Here is a 19,473-nt window from a genome sequence, read left to right on the forward strand (position 1 = left end):
GAGGAGGAGGAGGAGGAGGAGGAGGAGGAGGAGGAGGAGGAGGAGGAGGAGGAGGAGGAGGAAGAGAACAAGAAGAGGAAAACCACAGGAGGAGGGACGTGAGCACAGCTGGTCTGTACCAGGCTTTCAGCCCACGAGCGAGCATTTGGAGAGCATACACTTTGGGCCAAGTCTACCTTGAAGAAATTCTAGAAAGGAAGAACTAGAGATGCAAAAACAGAGGTTTAACATTGTCCGGGCTATGAGAAAACCGAAGAGGGGGAGATAAAGTGGGTTTATTGGGCTACTTTAGGTGGTCAGGGAGTCATCTCTGAGGTGGCACTAGAGAGATCTGAATGACACAGTGGGAGTGTGCCCACACCCTGGGGTGGGGGTGGGGGGTAAACGCCAGCTAGATCAAAGGCCCGAGAACAATTTGCTCTCAAGGTACAGAAAGACCAGTTTGACTAGTGCTAGGGCAGTGAGATAGCCAGGAAAGGAAAGATCACATAAAGTCTTAGGACCAACCACAAGGAGAGAACATCGGGACATTTAAAGCCAAAGAGGGACTGGACACTCTGGCTGCTAACGCACAAGGGGCCAGCGAGACGTCTTCTGGAATACAGTCCAGGGCGATAATGGGGGTCTGAACTGGAACCGAACAGTAGACAGATGTAGGTAAATCTGGGCATCCGGCGATTTAGAAGTTGTTTAGAGGAAGTGAAGCCAGAAGAGCCCAGAGCAAAGCGAATTGGGTGGATGTGGTGTGCCAACACCAGGAGAAGCCTTTCAGGAACACACCTTTTCCAACTTTGCCAGAAGGCCTAATTTAACGAGGGCAGAAGGCCACCGGCTTTATGACACGTGTCTGGCTTCCGTGGGGACTGATAGGACAAACAATTCAAGTCAAATAAATGACTAGATACTATTTCAGTGGGATGTTGGGTGTTACCAGGAGTCTTGGGATTATTGGATTCCCTGGGGCATAGTCTTTTGCTACTAGCTAGGCCAATTTCCAATTTTGTAGGAAGTTAAGTCATAAAAAAAAGTAGCAGCCTCCATAGGGATCCTTTTCCATAGCAAAAAATAAATTTGTCTTGCTATGATGCCATGGATTTTCACTTGGTAGAAAGGCCAATCCTTCTAAGTATAGCTATTGCTTATAGGAAGTAATCAGTTTCATAATGACCAGTGAATTGCTCGCACTACACCCAGCTCTTAGCATTTGCTTGTTTTTTTCTATTCGCCTTTAAACCGGACTCACATGTGATTGGTTCCTTAGCATTAACTAGCAGGGGAATAAAATTCTTGACATGGGTTTACTTTCTATTTGAGTAGCCCAGTTTTAACTTTTCGAAACTGTACTTTAAAGGAACCAATGGTTGTCCTGGGTTGAGAAAAGCAACAGTATAAACTCTTCCCTGGTTGGTAGAAAAACACTCTTTCCTGCTTGGCTGTGAATAGTAGCTGGAAGGGTGGAGGAATAGGAGGGGTGGAGGAGCCTCTTTATTAAGCCATGCTACTTAGGTCAGTGAGAATGGCACCGCAGGACATGGAAATTAATGATGCAAGAGCAGAGAGAGACTGGGGTTTCTGAAGGATGCAATGGGAGGTCCAGCATCCATATGAAACTTACCTCCGCTAACAACAGGGCAAACACATCCACAGTAAAGGAAATGAAAGCAAAATATCGTATTGATTTGTTAGGCAGTGCTGGGGATCGAACCCAGATCCTCGGGCGTAAGAAAGTGTTCTACCTCAGAATCACAGCTTTAGTACAGAGTATCCCGAGGTAACAGAGAGGCTGGGGAAGGTGATAAGAGAAGCGCTTGGCACTTCTCACAGGATGGCACCCATTCCCTTCATATTAGAAGATAAACTCCAAATGTCATCTTTCGTTTCTTGTGGACATACCTCTAAATTTTACCAAGTAATACCAAAACAGGATTGGATACAAAGCTGGCAAGCGTGCGTTAAGAGGCATTTTTATATATACTGGGAAGGGACATAAACTGATAAGACCTCTTGAGAATACTTTGGGAGGTACTCCCCATTTGTTTGGGACTGTTACTTAGAGAAACCCTGTCTTGAAAAACCAAAAAAAAAAAAAAAAAGAAAGAAAGAAAAGAAAAAAGCAACACAGGAGGTCTCAACAGAGATAGAGCAATGTCAAAGGAACTTAAGAAAAGATGGTTGCGTCACATATTGCGAAGACACAGCAGACTGTGACTTGTCATCACTAAGACAAAGAAGCAGCGTTGAAAGGCTGACGGTGCCATTTCCAGTGTATAACGTTCTGGAAAAGATGAAACCATGGAGGGTCTAAGCAGATCAGTGGCTGCAAAGGGTTCTGGGAGAGGCAGAGAGCACAGAGGATGTTTGAAACTCCTCCCTGCTGACTTCAGTAGTAGATACAATCATCCCACATTTGCCCCAGTTGAAGACAGTGTCAAGAATGGATCTTTCTGTGACCCTACTAGACCTTGGTGATGATGATGCTGACGAGGCTCATGAGTTCTAATAAATGTACTACTCTCTGGGGAAATGTTAATAATGATCAGTCTGTGTGGGACCAGATATAGAAGATCTCTAAGTTACTCTAAAAGCTAAAGTAAAGCCTGACAACTTCTGAATTTGAATCCTGAGTTTCTGCCAGTGTCCCCAAGGCCTGCCTCAAACTGGCCCTCTGCATGAGTTTGCCCCCTACAGAATTCACAGCATAAGCAAGCTGGGGAACCCTAAGTGTTCACTGGTTCCCGCCAACCATCATGGTCTCTTTCCAAAAACTGCAAACAGTACGGTTGCTCAGACTGGAAAACTGAGTTTTAATAACGTTGTGTCTCATGCCAACTATGGATAAAACCACTCCCCCTGTCTGACCAGCATACCCCAATAAAAGCTTCACAGTAACCAGTTTCTATAACTTCACTTTTGCTTCCTGCCCCAGACCAATGTAAGACTTAAACTGCATTTAACAAAATAATTTAGTGGGTGTATTCAGGCATGTGAATACTGGTGATCAGAGGGCCACAAGCCTCAGGAGCTGTTTCTGGTTCTCTCTGTCCACCATATGGACAATGGGGGACAATCTCAGGTCACTAGGCTTGGTAGTAAGAACCTTACTTGATGAGCTATCTTGCTAGCTCCCAATGATAGATTTTAATGAAATATTAGGTGACTTTTAATTAGTCATTTCCTTTTCATAAACCCTACCAATTTTCTATAATCAATTACAGAAAGTTATAAAGATCTCAGACAGATGAGTCTTAATGCAGACTATAGTCACTTTGACATTAGCTATAAGCTAGTTAAATTTCTTTTACTAAAGTAATTAGTATGATGTGGGAGATTCTTCTGTCTATGTGTTGTTTTTATTGGTTAATGAATAAAGAAACTGTCTTGACCTGTGATAGGGTAGAGTAGATCTAGGCAGGGAAAACTAAGCTGAATGCTGGGAGAAAGAAGGTGAGTCAGGAGACGCCAGGAACAGATGAGCCGGAAGCTTGCCAGTAAGCCACTGCCATGTGGTAATACCCAGATTAATAGGAATGGGTTAAATTAAGATGTAAGAGTTAGCCAATAAGAAGCTAGAGCTAATGGGCCAAGCAGTGACTTAATTAATACAGTTTCTGCGTGGTTATTTTGGGGCTAAGCAGCTGGGAACAAAACAAGCGACCTCCTACAAGATTTGTGGATGAAAAAACAATCTTCTAGAACAGAAGTTAAACTGTTATCTATCTTCCTATTTGGAATTGACTTCTCAGGGACAAATACCATAATTCATAATGGTTTTCACTCTTAGCACTTGAACATTATAGATCATCTCTGTTATCAGCTCATCTTGATAGATGACTAAATTTCTTATTCTGAATCAAAATCCTTCTAGCATGAGACATGTGCCCATTTGTACTATTTGTCATCATCTGCTTTTTCCACGGGAGGTATAAAATCCACACCCTTGGGAAAGAGCTTAGAATTACCTCATCCCCATTAGCTAATACCCAGCTGGATACAAATTATTCTAGGGATGGTGATCTCATCTTTGAAAGACTAAGAAAAAAAAAAAAAAACCTCTCTTCAGGGGGATGTATAGACTGTCCCAGATGATAGCAGGAGCTTAGGTTATTAAAGAAAATAAATGGTGTTTTACAATACATTCTGGCTCACCAACCAACAACTCCCCACAACTGCCTCTGACTTGCTGAAGATCCCTGCACCAGTTTAAGGTTCAAATGCCTGGAAAAGTTCAGAAATACACTTAATGGTCACCAGGAAGCTAAGGGTCAATGCACTGACCTCATGACAATCTGGAACTCAGGACTTAGATTCACTCCCCAAGTTCCTAGATCCCTTGGTCACTGAAGCACCAGCAATCAGATGTTCAAAAGTTTGGAAATGTTGGCATCAATTTACTGTCACTCTGAAATAAAGATTTAAATGCCCCAAACTATGTTTTCCTTAAAGACGTGAGAAGTTGGAACTTGTTTTTATTTACATAGTTGTTTCCCAGTTTTTCCTTTGCAACCGTGGAAGAAGACAGAACAAGTAATCTTCAGAATTAAAGCAGAGGAACAGAAGCTATTTGCAAAATTAAAAATTAGACAGTGAGGTATAATGTATTAATAACAACTTGAAACAAGACAAAGACCCATTACAAAATAGATGAAAGCTTGCCTATGGGAGGGATTTGAAATGGGATGTCATGTTAGTAAAAACAACTTTTAGAGATAGGTGTGTATGTCTGTGTGTGTGTGTGATATGCATGAGTGTGAGGGTGTGCTTGCCTACCTACACCTGTGCACAGGGAAGCTCAAGGCAGACTTCTGATATTTTCCTCTATTGCCTACCACCCTATTTTTCTGACACAAAATTCTCTCACTGAACCTGGAGTTCTCTATCTTGGCTGGATTAAGACACTGAGTTCTAGCATTTGCCTGTCTCTGGTAGAATTGCAGCCACAGTTCACCATCCTCGGCTTTTACATGGGTGTTGGGGATCTAAACTTGGGTACCCAGGCTTGCACAGCAAGCACTTCACCTTCTGAGCCATCCCCACCCCGCAGACTCAGTTTTGGATATTCTTAATGGGAGAATTTGTCCCCTATTACCAGGCTGTTCCCGTGGCTGGCCTAGATAAAGACCTCATGAGCTGAGGCATCAAATCTAGTCTCCGTTTTCTAAATCTCATCATGACACACAAGAGTCAACATTCTTCATTTCTGAGTCCTCTCCTTAGACACGAGTGTTCAAAATTAGGAATAAAGACTTAACCAAGTTGTAGCCAAGGTATGTATTTTTCTCACTTCCAGTTAACATATGCCAGGCCAGTAAGTATGCAAGTATTTTCAACTGGGCTTCCCAATAACACCGAGGTGTAATGGTCCCACTTTAGATTTTAGTTAAATGCAACTTGGAAAGGTAATCACTTTTTAAGTGACAGAGCCACAACTCCAGCTCCAGGTAGCAAACACCACTCTACAGTCTACAGACAGCTCAACACCATATAAGGGCAACAAAACTACAGTTAATTGCAAGGGACAGAAAACCCATAAGCCCAAGTGCTCTAATTAAATGAGATTAAAAACATAACATGGCATGGCAGAAACTGATTAAAAACTGAAATCAAATATACAGTCATTTGTGGGTGACTGGTTCCACAACCTGCCTCAGACAGTAAACCCAAGCCCGAATCCTTTGTATAAAAAGGTGTATATTAGCTGGGCGGTGGCGCACGCCTTTAATCCCAGCACTCGGGAGGCAGAGACAGGTGGATCTCTGTGAGTTAGAGGCCAGCCTGGTCTAGAAGAGCTAGTTCCAGGACAGGAACCAAAAGCTACTGAGAAACCCTGTCTCAAAAAAAAAAAAAAAAAAAAGGTGTATATTTTAGAGAGAAGCTAAGCATCCCCACTACTTATTACTAATGATATACCAAGTGTGTGTGTGTATGTATGTATGTATGTGTGTGTGTGTGTGTGTGTGTGTGTATATATATATATATATATATATCATGGTACTGCATGAACAACATACAGTGCTGTTCAGTGGATGATTAAAGTCTGTACATTTCAATACAGATTCCATTTCTATTCTCTGATGATCCTACTTGCAGGCTGGTAAAGTCCACAAAAGCAGAAGGTCAACTATAGCACAATACGTTGCAATGAAGAAAATGGAAATAATGATTCAATGTTGCCCATGCTACTGGGCAATTGATTTATAAATGTAAAGTATCTATTTAAACTTCAGTGAACATAGTTAAAATGTTTTCTATTTGCCCTACCTAGCTTCCTGTCAATAGGAAAGTGAAGCCACCATAGTGTGGCTTCTGGGAAGCCTAGCTCTATCTGTGCAGAACAATTTGAGAAACACCAGGATTGTACTACACCAGGATTGTACTGACTGCTTCTCAGTGAGGACGAAGCTCCCAGCACCGGGAGTTCCATATTAAGCAAATGAAACAGAAAGAGAACCCGTTTCACAACAGCCTGGTTAAGAAAAGATTTCATCGGTAGTGTACCAGTGGCTCTTTTGTTCTTTTCTTTCCAAATCTGTCCCACCTGGTCTCAGTCCCTTTGGGGATGCACTGAACTGGTTGCTGCCAGCGACCCTGCTGAAGTCAACCTTATAATGTTTAGAATAAAATGGAAGTGAAAAGACACAGGCTGGAAAGGCAGAGAAAATACGGAGGGCAGTTCAGTTGCATCATAGGGACACATAAATGAGCTGGTTTTTTCGTTTCTGGTATGGGCCACACAACCAGGAAGGCAGACCGGTACACTGACTTAACTGATTTTTGTCACAAGTTGTGCAAAGGGCCTGCCTCCCCAACTGAAGCCCTGAGATCACGGTTTTTGGAGGGACCAAAGTCTTTACAGACCTGTAAGGCCCTATATGCTCCTGGGGATGTGTAAGAATTGATGGCCTGTTCCAAAACAATCTCTTTGCTGAAATAAAGCATAGAATGGAAAATCCTGAATGTCTGATTTCCTGGAAACTACAGATAACTATATAATTTACCGAATATCAACTATACGCAGAAGCTGCACTGGACCTTGAGTGCAGGAAGCAGCGGCAGAGGCGGACCCTATCCCCTGTACAGAGTTTATATCCACGTTCACTGGTGTTTGAAAGTAGCAGCCGCGTAGATACTAGTCCATGTCCAGTCCCTGCATAGATAATTTCACTGTACTTTTAGCAGAATGAAGACACTCCACAGGGAAGGTAAGAACAAAAAGGCCAAAACAAAAACTATTATGTAGAATCCCACACCAAACTAAACACTGTTACATATATTATTTCATCTGCTCTTTAAAACAACCCTATGGATTATATGGATTATACCTGATTTATGAACGAGCTGGTGAGCACCTTGAGACTGGGCTTCACATGGTCAGACAACAGAGAGAAAAGTTGTTCTTTCCTCTCTAATATGTTAAGTTTATTAAATGAATATATAACAGTGCTTAGGGGTTAAGAATTCCCACATCTTTCTTTTTTTTAAAAGTCCCATCACTGGGGCAGAACTTGAAGCACTAAGACGGTAACTAATGGAAGGTCTTTGAAGAAAGTAAGGACTGTGCTGTAACTTTAGAAAGGGCAGGATGAAGTGTGTTGTTAGGTCTGAAAGGGAAACAGTAGAAAGGCAGGCACAGTAATTGCTTAGATCAGATAAAGACACTGGGTTCCTAAAAAGGCTGGAGGCAAGACCCTTCTTCAGGAGGACAAAGCAATCTGATCTAATTAGGTGCCGAGTTTCACTTCTGTTACTCTGTAACAGGTAGGTGCAGTGCTACATTTCAATCAACTGTTCGCTCAATAAAACACATTCTTGCTTTCCAAAAGCCTTCTGCTGCTGGACAGCAAATCAGAGCCAAAGCTTGAATACTAGGTGGTGACAGGGATGGTTCAAGCTCGACATTTCCTATTTATGGCTCGTGCCACGCCACCGTTAACACACTGGAAGTGGCTTTCCAGCCGCTAGTCAACCCCCTAGTTTAGCATCTCCCTTTGCCGCTCTACACACTCACAGTGTAACAATGACTTCACATTTTTCACACCTACCAATCTCTCTTGATCCACATTTTAATTAACCATTTGTGTAATCAAACAAACGGACGAGCAAAAAAAAACAAACAAACAAACAACAACAACAACAAAAAACAGTAAAGAGGGCACCACGCTACAGTCAGTCCGGAGTGGTGCTGGCTTAGTTTTGTAGGGAAACAGCAAACAAAAGCAGAGGCTGTGACAGTCAGCTCTCAGGAAATGCGTGATGCAAAGGAAGAAAAGAGGAAGATTTAACATTGAATTGTTTACCAAAAACCGAAACCTAAGTAGGAGTTCCTATTCATAAGCAAATGTACCGGGAAAAGACAAACAGCAGAAGAGCCAGGTACAAACCAGGTGGACACAGTCAGCAAGCCTCAGTAACTAGCGGCGGAAGGAGTGGGGGTCCCTGAGCCGTGCGTGAGAAGGACGTTTCCGGGCTGACTCAACTGAGAACGGGGCGAACACACAGCTGCTCAAGCCGGGCTTCAGAGTAGATCAACAAACACTCTGAGGAAGGGACAATAACTGAGCAGCTCCTGCAGCGACTGACCAACAAAGGAATGAGCTGGAGTAGTCACGAAAGGCTTCGGGATGAGAAACAAAGTTGGGGAGCAATGCTTAAAAATCAGCTCTCTTCAAGAACCAAAATCACAGTGATCTCGAGAAAAGGAGAGATGAGGTAGAGACTAAACACCATTCGGTAGAGGTCTAAGAGACCTAGTCTCAAGGTCGGCATCAGACGGGATTCCAGGCCCCGGGGCCGAACTTTCCTTGTCCATCCTAATTTCTGGTCCACGCCTCGGCCTGGGGCTCCAGAGTCCTGCCACCTCCCGCTACTGGGCCTCCACGCTCACTCGCCTCCGGGCTCACCCCCTTCCAGCCCGATTCCCGCCCCTGAACGTCGGAGCTCCGGGCGATCTCTCCTCTCCCGACCCCCGGGCTCCGCCTTTTGCTCCTCGGCGCGGCCCGTGCGCCAGGCTCGGGGGTCTGCGTCCGGCCTCGGTTCACCGGGACTCAGGGACTCGGTTCTCCCAGGCTCACTCGGCCTCCCGGGTCTGGGCTCCAGCTTGGGATTGGGCCCCCGGCAGGGTTTCCAGCGTCTCTGCTTTTCAGAGCAAGCCTGAGCAAGCCAGAATGCAACAAAGGATCCTCCGCCCAGATCGCCCGTTCTCCCCCGCCCCACCACCTCCTCGAAGCAGCTGTAGACTGGGCAGGCTGAGGACTCCGGCTCCAGGTAGCCGGGCAACCCCGGGAAGGGGCGAAAGCAGCCAGCACTCACCGAACCGCTCCAAGCTCCACGACGCGGGACACCGGCTTTGCTCTCGCCAGCTCCAGCACCGCCACCGCAGCAAAAACCCGTGCCCTGGCTCCGCCCACTCCACGCCCACGCCCCTCCTCCCCAAACCCCCACCTCACCGGCGCCCGTCGCAGCTCGTCTTCCCAGCCCCCGGCCCGTGCTCCGCCCCCTGGAGCTCGGCCGCCGCAGCCCCGTCTCTCGCAGGCCCCGCCCTCCAGGGCCCCGCCCCCGCCGGCCCCGCCCCCGCGCGGGGGTTTGAAGCTCCGTTCCCGCCGTCTGCAGCTTCCTCCGGCCGCTTTGCATTTACCTGAGGTAAATTTAGAGGCGTCTTTAGGCCGCGTCTGATTCCGGTTGCGCAAAGATGGGCGTCCTGGGCGACCATGCTATCAGTCAGAGCTCTGGCAAGTGGAAAATAGGGTTGCAATCACCCCTCACCCGTAATCTCTATTTCCTCTCAAACAGAGGCCTTCCTTCACTTCCGTTCAACTCTCGGTCCCCACGTCAGAAGTCCCAACGACCTTACTGAACCCGGCACTGTTTTAGATCCTATTTCAGACCCTGATGCAGTGAAGCGTTTTTTGCAAAATAAGGCAGAACGGGAGCCCAGCACTCGGCGTCACGTCTCAGGGGCTCTAGGTACTCTGGCGACAAATTTATCCCGCGACAGCAGCAGCTTGCTTCCACTCGCTCTTGCCTGGTTGGATGTAAGGGACTGTAGTATACCTGGGTACACGGGTGTCTACCGTTTGTTGAGTACACAGTTTGTGCTCCTGCCTTTCCAAAATACATTTCTTATTTTATTCATTTCCAACAGGGGCTTATTAAAAAGGCTAAGTGGTTTGCTCTGGCGAAGATTCCAGAAACAAGCTGTTCTATCATTATCCCTCCCCAAGTGAGTGAGGACCAGCCCTTTCCCAGTGGGATAAACTAAGCAGCAGGACGCATTTAACGCGCTAGCGACACTTTCATGAAGGCTGTGGTTCACAAGAAAGAAACTGACTGAGAAACCCTGACCTTGCGGGGCCCTCACCCCTCCCTGTGCGAAAGGTTCTAAACAAAAACGATACTTTTAGATACAGCTTGGCAGGAGTTTTCTGACAAGTTATATTGACTTTGTCTAAGTGCGTCTGTTAGAGCAAAACAAATGGAGGTGATGTCTTTCGTCTGAGCCCTGTAATTTCTCTTCACAACTGACCCAGAGGGAGCCCAGAGTGTTCTGGGTCTCCTCACAGAGGAAGAATTCAGGAAAAGTAAAGGGGTGTTTTCCAGATGGCAGCAGCTGGAGTATGAGGGCTTCCCAAGAAGTGGAGGAGCTGGGAGTGGTCATTGCCTTCCATTTGGTGAGAAAACTGAACTGGAAGTATAGTAGATATATCTATATATATTATATATATATATTATATATAGAATATAGTAGATAATCGTTTTAGGGCCAGATTCTGCAGGGATCTTTAGACTTCATAAGATATTAATTTTCTTAATATTAATTAAATTAATTAAATAATACTGTGGATCAGTAACAAGTGTTCCTGTGAGAAGCTGTAAAAGTGGCGTGAGGGTCATTAGCCTATTAAAATTCACTTACAAACATATTGCTATGTAAGTTGTACTGTTTGGGCTGGAGATCAGTGTGGATGAAAGGAAGCAAGAACTGCAACAGTGTATTGTTGCAGGCTTTCTCATCCCTTCTAGTAGGTCTTATGGGCATTTAGTGTGAGAAGTCCTTCCCAGTGATTTAATTTAAAAAAAAAAACCGCAATTTTGAAATGGTGGCAAACGCCAGTAGGATTTGCAACATGAGACAGAAGCACTGGAACTTTACCCGGTAAGCCACAACCATGTGGCAATATACAGATTAATGGAGATGAGTTAGTTCCGGATGTAAGAGCTAGCTAAAAATATGCTTAAGCTATTGGCCCAACAGTATTGCAAATAATATAGTTTTTGTGTGATGATTTCAAGCCAGGGTGGTCGGGAAATGAACGAGCAGCCTCTGCCCACAGACATTGAAATATGACTTCTGTTCATAGGCAGAATAACAAGTGAAGAGAGAGGAAATTCAGTCATTTATGTTTAATTTCTTAGCTTGTTATACATCCTAGAAAGTAAGCTTACATAGCAATATGTTTGTAAGTGAATTTTAATAGCATGCTTTGAGGATGACCATTTGAGAGCGAATGCTTACAGAGCAGGAGCTACTGTAGAGTGGCATTGTAGAGTCCGGAAAAGACGAGCTGGGGGGGTATGCCTGAGTAGTTAGAGCCCTTCCTGCTCTTCCAGAGGATCCAAGGTTAGTTCCCTGGCACCCAACTCAGGTGGCTGAAGCCTCTTGGAGCTTCCAAGAACACACACACACGGTGCACGTGGTATACCTTCACACAAACACACACATGTAAACTTACATGAATGAGGTAATAAGAAGATGTTGAGGAACTGGAGGGTTGGCTTAGTAAGTGAAGTGCTGGCTGTATGAACATGAAAGCCTGAACTCAGATCCCAGCCCCCATGGAAAATGCTTGGTATTCTGGGGAGATAGAGACACAGGGATCCCTGGAGCTTACTGGCCATCCAGTCTAGGTCTATGGATGAGCTCCAGGCTTAGTTAAAGACCCTGTCTTAAGAAATAAGGTGGAGAGTAACTGAGGAAGGTACCTATCGTGTTTTTAGCCTGCACATTCATGTCCACATGTGGACCACACATGTGGACACAAATACACGAGTATGTATATTGTTCAGTGTTTTAAAATAAAAGAACACCGTAAATACTGGAACTAGAGTATCTCCAGTAAACCCAATACCAGAGGATCTAATCTTAGGGTAGAGGGAGAGGTTGGAGTTGGAATGGGTGTCAAGATGTCAAGAAACTGGTGTAATACCAGTACTTAGGAGGCTGAAGCAGGAGGATCTTCAGTTTGAGGCCAGCTTGAGCAACCACAGGAACAGCCCATCTCAGGAAAAGGAAAGGAAGAAAGAAACCAAGAGCATGACTAAAGGAAGCTCCAGGTATGCCTGTGACACCTGTGTTGGTCAGACTTCTCATAGCTCTGACAGACGCCCGGCAGAATAACTCAATGGAGGGAGTGTTTATTTGTGCTTTAAAGTTGTCGGTCCATCTTGGCTGGGCTGCCCGGCGTGGTAACACAGAAGTTTACATGGTCAGAACCAGACAGCAGTATTTCCTCAGCTGGGCCCCACTTCCTACTTTTTACCACCTCCCAGCAGTACCATAGTAGCAGAACCCATCCAGGGATTCATGGTCAGTAAGTTCGAGTGTGCCTGATCTCATTGCCTTTGACGGTGACTTCACAGACGCCCCAGAAGTGTTCTTTACAAACGTGGGCGTATTGAAATCCAGTCCAGTTGACAGTATTAATGATTACAGTGTGAATGAATGGTTACTGTAAAGCACCTGTGTGATGTCATACTACTTCCCATCCCCCTGCCCCCACCCAGTCAAGTTGCTCTCCGGAGCCAGACCATCTGCAGTCCTTGACGGACAAGTCTAGTAAACCCAGGCAGCTTGGTCAGCTTTCCGCCTCTATTCCGCTTTCCCTGCTCCCACTGGTTACTGTAAGATGACTAATCCTGTTTTCCTAACTCCAACCCTTCCAGCTGTACGATTGCAGCAGACGTGGTTAAATACTGCGTTGGTGCCGAAATGAACAACAGAGCTCTAGAAGCCTGTGCTGTTAAACACGTACAAGCATTTTCCCGTGGAACTTGCAGTCCGTTACCGAAAATAGGCTCTGAGAGGAAAGGAGCTGTGGCATAAGATTATACTCTTTCCACACCAGGAATTGAAAGTGTGTCTGATATGGTGCCATATTCCCCCAGAGGGTTGGGATGGGGGCTACAGTCGTCCCAAACCAGAAGGCCAGATGCTGTCTCGTCTCCATTTCCTTGCCTTTGTTGCTCAGCCGTCCTGCTCATGGGTCAGGCTCCAGTTGTTCTCAGACAGCTCCAGCTGTCACAGTTTCTAGCCGTGAGAACAATTCAGGGCCACGGGAGATCCTTAGCATTGCTTTCCCTCTGTTGTTTCCTCAGCAGGGTATCTTCAATGGGTTTTACGTTATGACTCTAAGACTTTCATGGATAGCATATCCCCACAGTCATACCAGGTTTTGTGTGTGTGTGTGTGTGTGAAGATTTTAGTATCACTAAATGTGAACACATATATGGCCGTTCTTAATTATTTTTTGACTCTATGATTCAGGTATGATTGCATTCTGTTTGTTGTTTTGGGGCAACAATATAATTAAGTTGCACAGAATAAAATCAATTAGGTTTTTTGAAAGATAGCAGATTTTTATCTATATATGAATCAAATTAAAGTAAACGGAATATGGAGGAATCTTTCTTCTCAATTTTTTTAGGGCTATTTTGTGTTTCTTTTCAGGGAATATGCCATTTGCTAATGAGATTGTGTCACTGCAAAGATTTCTGCTAAAATTGAAGACAAGGGCATTGCCATAGGTAAATAATAATTTGCCCCTAAATGCTTTAGTATATTTATTTTTCTGTATCACTTAAAAACTAATGTATCTGTTTTCGTATGAGTACATAATAGCATAGACGATACTGATGAAGAACCCCAATTTATCTAGTTTTGTGTAAAAACCAGCATGAAACTTACTGATTTAAAAAAAAAATCCAACAGATTTATTTTTTTAAGTGTGTCTCTGGTTAAAGCTGGGCAGTTCTACATTCTGTCCTGAATTCATTTGGTTTAAATGTGTGTAATCTGAAATGTCCTAACTCACGTGTCTGATTGACTTTGGCTTCTCGGGAGCTGTCTTTGGAAATCTTCCTCATGTGGCCCTCACCCTCTGATGTGCAGTTATGTGGAAAAACGATGGTCCGCTAACCCTTGCTGGACTTGTGATGGCAGTCTCAGGGCAGGACTCCAAGAGAGCCAAGTCTGTGCAGAAGCTCCTGATCTTTTATTTGTCAGTGTGACCTTGGCCCAAGCAGGTCACGTGGTCAAGCCCAGTGTGTGATTGAGCTTGGGTGGCACCTTGGGCTGGGAGAAGTAGGAAAATACAAAGTTTACAATGACGTACAAATGAAGCTACGCTTGGAGCAGAATTGCCATCCCTTTGTTGTGTTGGGAGGAAAGATAAGAACAGAAAGCTGATCTTCCACGATGCCTAGATGTGACCTGTACACTAAGAAATGATCACGCAGGAGCAGGGTCCAAGACAGTAAGCATCAGCTGAGCAGTAGGTTGACCATGATGAAAGTCATAATGATACTGAGAACATTCACCCGGGGCTTTATAATTCATAAAACATTTTCATATGTCTTATCACAAGGTACAGGTACAGCCTAGAACATTCAAGAGTCAATTGATTCCAATTGTAATTGATTAACCAAGATTTCATAGAGTTTTCATTAACTTCGCCATAGTCCTAAGACTAGTAGAGGGAAGGTCTGAGCATTTGTGGTGACCAGCTCTATTCCTGTTCTATGGAGAGACTTGTTTGTGCAAAGAAGAAAATGTAAAGCAAATAAGCACACAAGTGTCAGGAAGCCAGACTTGAGATTATACCAGGCAGAATAAATGCTAAACAAAGAATTAACATTTTTGTTTGTTTAGTACTAATTGACAGAAAGGTTTCTGAGTTTGGATTTATTCTCTCCCTGCTCTGAGCCAACGATGAGGAAATGGGAATTAATGCGGAAGCAAATAGAAGAGCGAGCATCTCACTATGAGAGGAAGCCGTTGTCGTCTGTGTATAGACCGAGACTGTCCAAGCCAGAAGAACCACCCTCCATTTGGAAGCTCTTTCATCGTCAGAATCAAGCTTTTAATTTTGTTAAGAGCTGTAAAGAGGTGATTGCATGATTTTGTTTTAAATCTTAAGTAACGCTCAAGGTTTGAAAAAATTATTTGTTATCATTTCAAATCAGATACTCTACCAAGAAAACACAGTAGTAAGTGACCTCGATAGAACATGACTTATAAAAATAGCCCTTTGAATTCCTTAACCACTTAATATATATATTTTAGTAATGAAAATAATGGTATTTCTTTTTAGTTTTACTTTATGTGTATAAGTGTCTTTATCTGCATATATGTATGTCATATCACTCGGTGTCCATGGAGTTTAGAAGAGGGGTCAGATCCCCTGGAACTGGAGGTATAGATGGCTGTGAGGCACCGTGTGGGTGCTAAGAGCTGAACCTGGGTCCTCTGCAGAAGCAGCAACTGCTTTTAACCACTGACCCACCTCTTGGCCAAAGAATGGCATTTATTATCTTGTTTGTGTGACAGCACTGAGGTGGGGAGCGCTGGGGGGGAGGATGAGCATATTCCCAGCACACTCAGCAAGCGAGAGGACCTGCTTAATGTGTGCACCAGCCTTACGAGGAGCATGGAGGTCAAGCCCAGAAGTAAATTAACCAAGCAATACACATCATATTGCCTACTGTTCGCTTGTTGTTCTCTTACGGAATATAAAGACAAGTGAAAGATGAGATGCATATATAAAACGTAACTTGGGCCAAATGCCCTGTGGGTAAAGGCACCTGCTGCTAACCCTGATGACTTGAGTTTGATTCCTGAGACCCACTCGGTAGGAGAGAACTGATTACCTAAAATTGCCCTCTGGCCTCCACATGCACGTCCTGGCAAGTGCATCTCCCCGCCCCAAGCATCCCACGCATATATACATAAATATAATAAAAATATTTAAATAGTTTAAGTATATATTGTGATTACGATAATTGATTCTGTATAAAAATACCAAGTTCTTCATATTGGAGAGAAATAACTTGTTTTGTGAGTAAAAAGATACTTATGCAGATTTCCACAAAATAGGAGACATTGGAAAAACCTTCTTACTCATTCTGTGTAAACCTAATTCAGGCATCAGGATTTAAAATTTATACACATTTGAACTTGCTCTTTCCAGAATCAAATAGGGATACATTTGCCACTAACCAGTGTAAAGTTTATTTCAGAAATATTTTTTTCTATTCTGGGATTTGATCCCAGGTCCTCACATACGCTAGGCAAGTGTTCCACCATTGAGACACAGCCCCAGCTCCCCAAAGAGCTTTAAGAGTCAAGCAACAGAGTCTTTGCATGATTTCTCATTTATGAAAATAGACTCACCAGCTATGTCTAGCTATAGGGACATACAATTTTTGTGCGTGCCTGAATTAGGAGCCTCCTGTGTGCTGGATTAGCAGAAGTTCCTGATGCAGCAGCTGCGAGTCTCCATAACTTAAACATATTTAATCCTGTCTACATTTCTGTAGGAAAGGAGAACTTATTAATATGTTTTAGTTGAAGTAGTTTATGGTAGTCTGGAGGTTTTTGTAATTTTGTCAAAGAGCTCTAAACTAAGAGATGAAACTGTTTTAGGTTAAATGAGAGTAAGAGAATTAAGGATGGACTTTCTCCTTTTTCAATTTTATTTTTAATCTGGAAAGTATGTCTGTGTCTTACACGTGTATCTTGTCACTGATTTAAAATGGGGGCTGAAGAGATGGCTCAGTGGTTAAAAGTTACACGCGATCCAGTACCCTCTTCTGGCCTCCGAGCATGCCTTGCATGAGTATGGTACACAGAGAAATACCACACATGCAGGCACTTACACATACACATAAAATAAAGACAAATAAAAATTCTGCATTTTGCAAATTGCATAACTGTATGTCTGTGTACCATATACATGCAGTGCCCGAGGAGGACAGAAGAGGGCATTAGACCTCCTGGGACTGAGGTACAGACCGCTCTGAGTTGCCATGTGGGTGCTGGGAATTGAACCTAAATCCTCTGGAAAGAGCAGCTAGTGAGTGCTTTTAACCATTGAGCCGTTGCTCCAGCCAAAAAATAAAGCATTAGTTTAGATACACAGTTTTTAAGGGCTGGAGAGATGACTCAGTGGTTAGTAGCCCTTGTTTCTCCTGCAGAGGATGCAGGTTTGAGTCCCAGCACCCATGTGATGTCTTACGATCATCCACAACTTCAGTTCCAGGGAATCCAGTGCCACCTTCTGACATCTTGGAGACCGAGCACACATAGGGTATGCATACATACATGCAGACCAAACACTCACACCCATGAAATAAAATAAATAGATTTAAAAGAAAAAAAAATAATGTATATAGATTTGAGATAACATGGATGTGGTAACTGTCTCATTTTTAATAAGTTAATTGTTCTTATTCCAAATTTTGCTGTCCTGAATGGCAAAATTCTTTATGAACATTTATTAGTTACAGCTGAACTTAGATTTGCTTGTTGTAAGTTTTTCAAAAATTATTTTAAATTTTATATAGAATGTTCACGTTTTTGCTTTGGAGTGCAAAGCAGGAGATGGACAGCGCATTTACCTTGTAACGTCCTATGCTCAGCTTTGGTTTTACTACAAGTCCCGGTAAGTAGCGGAGCAGCGTAATTACCTAGAGTTGGGTTTCCCTTTTTTGTTGAAATTAATTCATGCCAAACTGGTGTTCAGTTCTTGGCTACATGATTTGGTATTTGTCTCAGGGTTTCTATTGGTGTGGTGGAACACTAAGACCAAAAACAAGTTGAGGAGCAAAGGGTTTATTTGGCTTACACATCTGCATCACTGATCATCACTGGAGGAGTCAGGACAGGAACCGAAGCAGGACAGAAACGTGGAGGCAGGAACTGATGCCGAGGCCATGGAAGGTTGCTGTTTACTGGCTTGTTTCCTAAGGCTTGCTCAGCCTGGTTTTTGTTAGAACCCAGGAAAACTAGCCCAGGGATGGCACTGCCCACCAATGGCTGGGCCTGCCCTGTCAATCACGAAAATGCCCTACAGGCTTGTCTGCTTAGAGCCCAATCGTATGGAGGCATTTTCTCAGCCGAGGCTCGTGCCTTCCAGGTGACTGAAGCTGAGTCAAGCTGACATAAAACTACCCAGCTCATTACTCTTTAACCTTTAGAACTGAGTTCTGAAGTTCCTTTTGAAAAAGATGGTTACAATACTCACAGAAGCTAATGAGACTCATTTATCTTTCTGGCAGTCATTGACTCCAGTGTATGTAATTTGGAGGTTCCATATTTGACATCATTTTTTAATACTTAATTTTCTTCTTTTTTATCTTTTTATTTTTTTTAAAATATTTATTTATTTATTTATTTATTTATTTATTTATTTATTTATTTATTACGTATACAATATTCTGTCTGTGTGTATGTCTGCAGGCCAGAAGAGGGCACCAGACCTCATTACAGATGGTTGTGAGCCATCATGTGGTTGCTGGGAATTGAACTCAGGACCTCTGGAAGAGCAGGCAATGCTCTTAACCACTGAGCCATCTCTCCAGCCCCCTATCTTTTTATTTTTTGAGACAAGATTTCACTATAGACCAGGTGTGGTGGCGCATGCCTTTAATCCCAGCACTTGGGAGGCAGAGGCAGGCGGATCTCTGTGAGTTTGAGACCAGCCTGGTCTACAAGAGCTAGTTCCAGGACAGGAACCAAAAACTACAGAGAAACCCTGTCTCGAAAAACCAAAAAAAAAAAAAAAAAAAAAAAAAAAAGATTTCACTAGGTAGCTCTGGCCGACCTAGAACTCACTATGTAGACCAGGTTGGCTTTGAACTCACAGAGAAAAGCCTGCTTCCCTCTCCTGAGTGCTGGAAATAAAGGTGTACAACACCATGCCCTACACACATAATCTTTTAAATGTTTTTTAAAGTTCATTTATTTATTTTACATGCATGCATGTGTGTATGCATGCGTGTGGTGTGTGTGTGTGTGTGTGTGTGTGTGTGCCCGCGTGTGCACTCACGCACTTGTGGACACACGTACCATGGCTTGCAGGTAGAGGTCAGAAAACAGCTTTTAGGAGATGGCTTTTCATTTTCTACCATTTGATATACCTGTTATATTAATCTGTTTCTCAGATTTGAGTGATCTATGGAAAGGGGAGTAAATCAATATGACTCAAAATGCTTTTATTATAATGTTATTTAAGTTATTTAAGTAGCTTCAGTTATAAAACTAGATTTAGGTATGATTGTATACATGGATGCCGGGCAAAGGTGAATGAAGATTTTTGATTGTTTGCTTTGGTTTTTTTTTTTTTTTTCTTTTTAGGGCAGGGTTTCTCTGTATAGCCCTGACTTTCCTAGATTTACTATGTAGACCAAACTGTCCTCAAGCTC

General features: G+C 43.5%; 2 protein-coding genes across 6 annotated transcripts in view; one reads left to right on the forward strand and one right to left on the reverse strand.

Annotated features, from left to right (window-relative positions):
- Positions 1-9,464, reverse strand: part of Casp3 (caspase 3) — a 21,239-nt gene extending 11,775 nt beyond the window's left edge. Inside the window, exon 1 of one of the 2 annotated variants that reach the window (XM_050147380.1) lies at positions 9,444-9,464. The gene's annotated coding sequence lies outside the window, so the exon portion shown is untranslated. Of the gene's footprint in view, positions 1-9,306; positions 9,418-9,443 lie in introns of those variants that run through there. The other variant, XM_050147378.1, reaches the window with a different exon arrangement.
- Positions 9,465-9,555: 91 nt separating this feature from the next.
- Positions 9,556-19,473, forward strand: part of Primpol (primase and DNA directed polymerase) — a 30,808-nt gene continuing 20,890 nt past the window's right edge. The window contains exons 1-5 of one of the 4 annotated variants that reach the window (XM_050147338.1): positions 9,598-9,636; positions 9,787-9,960; positions 13,721-13,797; positions 14,921-15,157; positions 17,614-17,711. In XM_050147338.1, coding sequence (XP_050003295.1) covers positions 14,981-15,157; positions 17,614-17,711 — 275 coding nt within the window. In that variant the 5' untranslated portion in view covers positions 9,598-9,636; positions 9,787-9,960; positions 13,721-13,797; positions 14,921-14,980. Of the gene's footprint in view, positions 9,637-9,786; positions 9,961-13,720; positions 13,798-14,920; positions 15,158-17,613; positions 17,712-19,473 lie in introns of those variants that run through there. The other 3 variants (XM_050147337.1, XM_050147339.1, XM_050147340.1) reach the window with 3 other exon arrangements.

The sequence above is a fragment of the Alexandromys fortis genome, unplaced genomic scaffold, assembly GCF_014885135.2.
Source record: "Alexandromys fortis isolate MF-2015 unplaced genomic scaffold, M_Fortis_MF-2015_v1.1 scaffold_32, whole genome shotgun sequence".
NCBI classification, from domain to species: domain Eukaryota; kingdom Metazoa; phylum Chordata; class Mammalia; order Rodentia; family Cricetidae; genus Alexandromys; species Alexandromys fortis.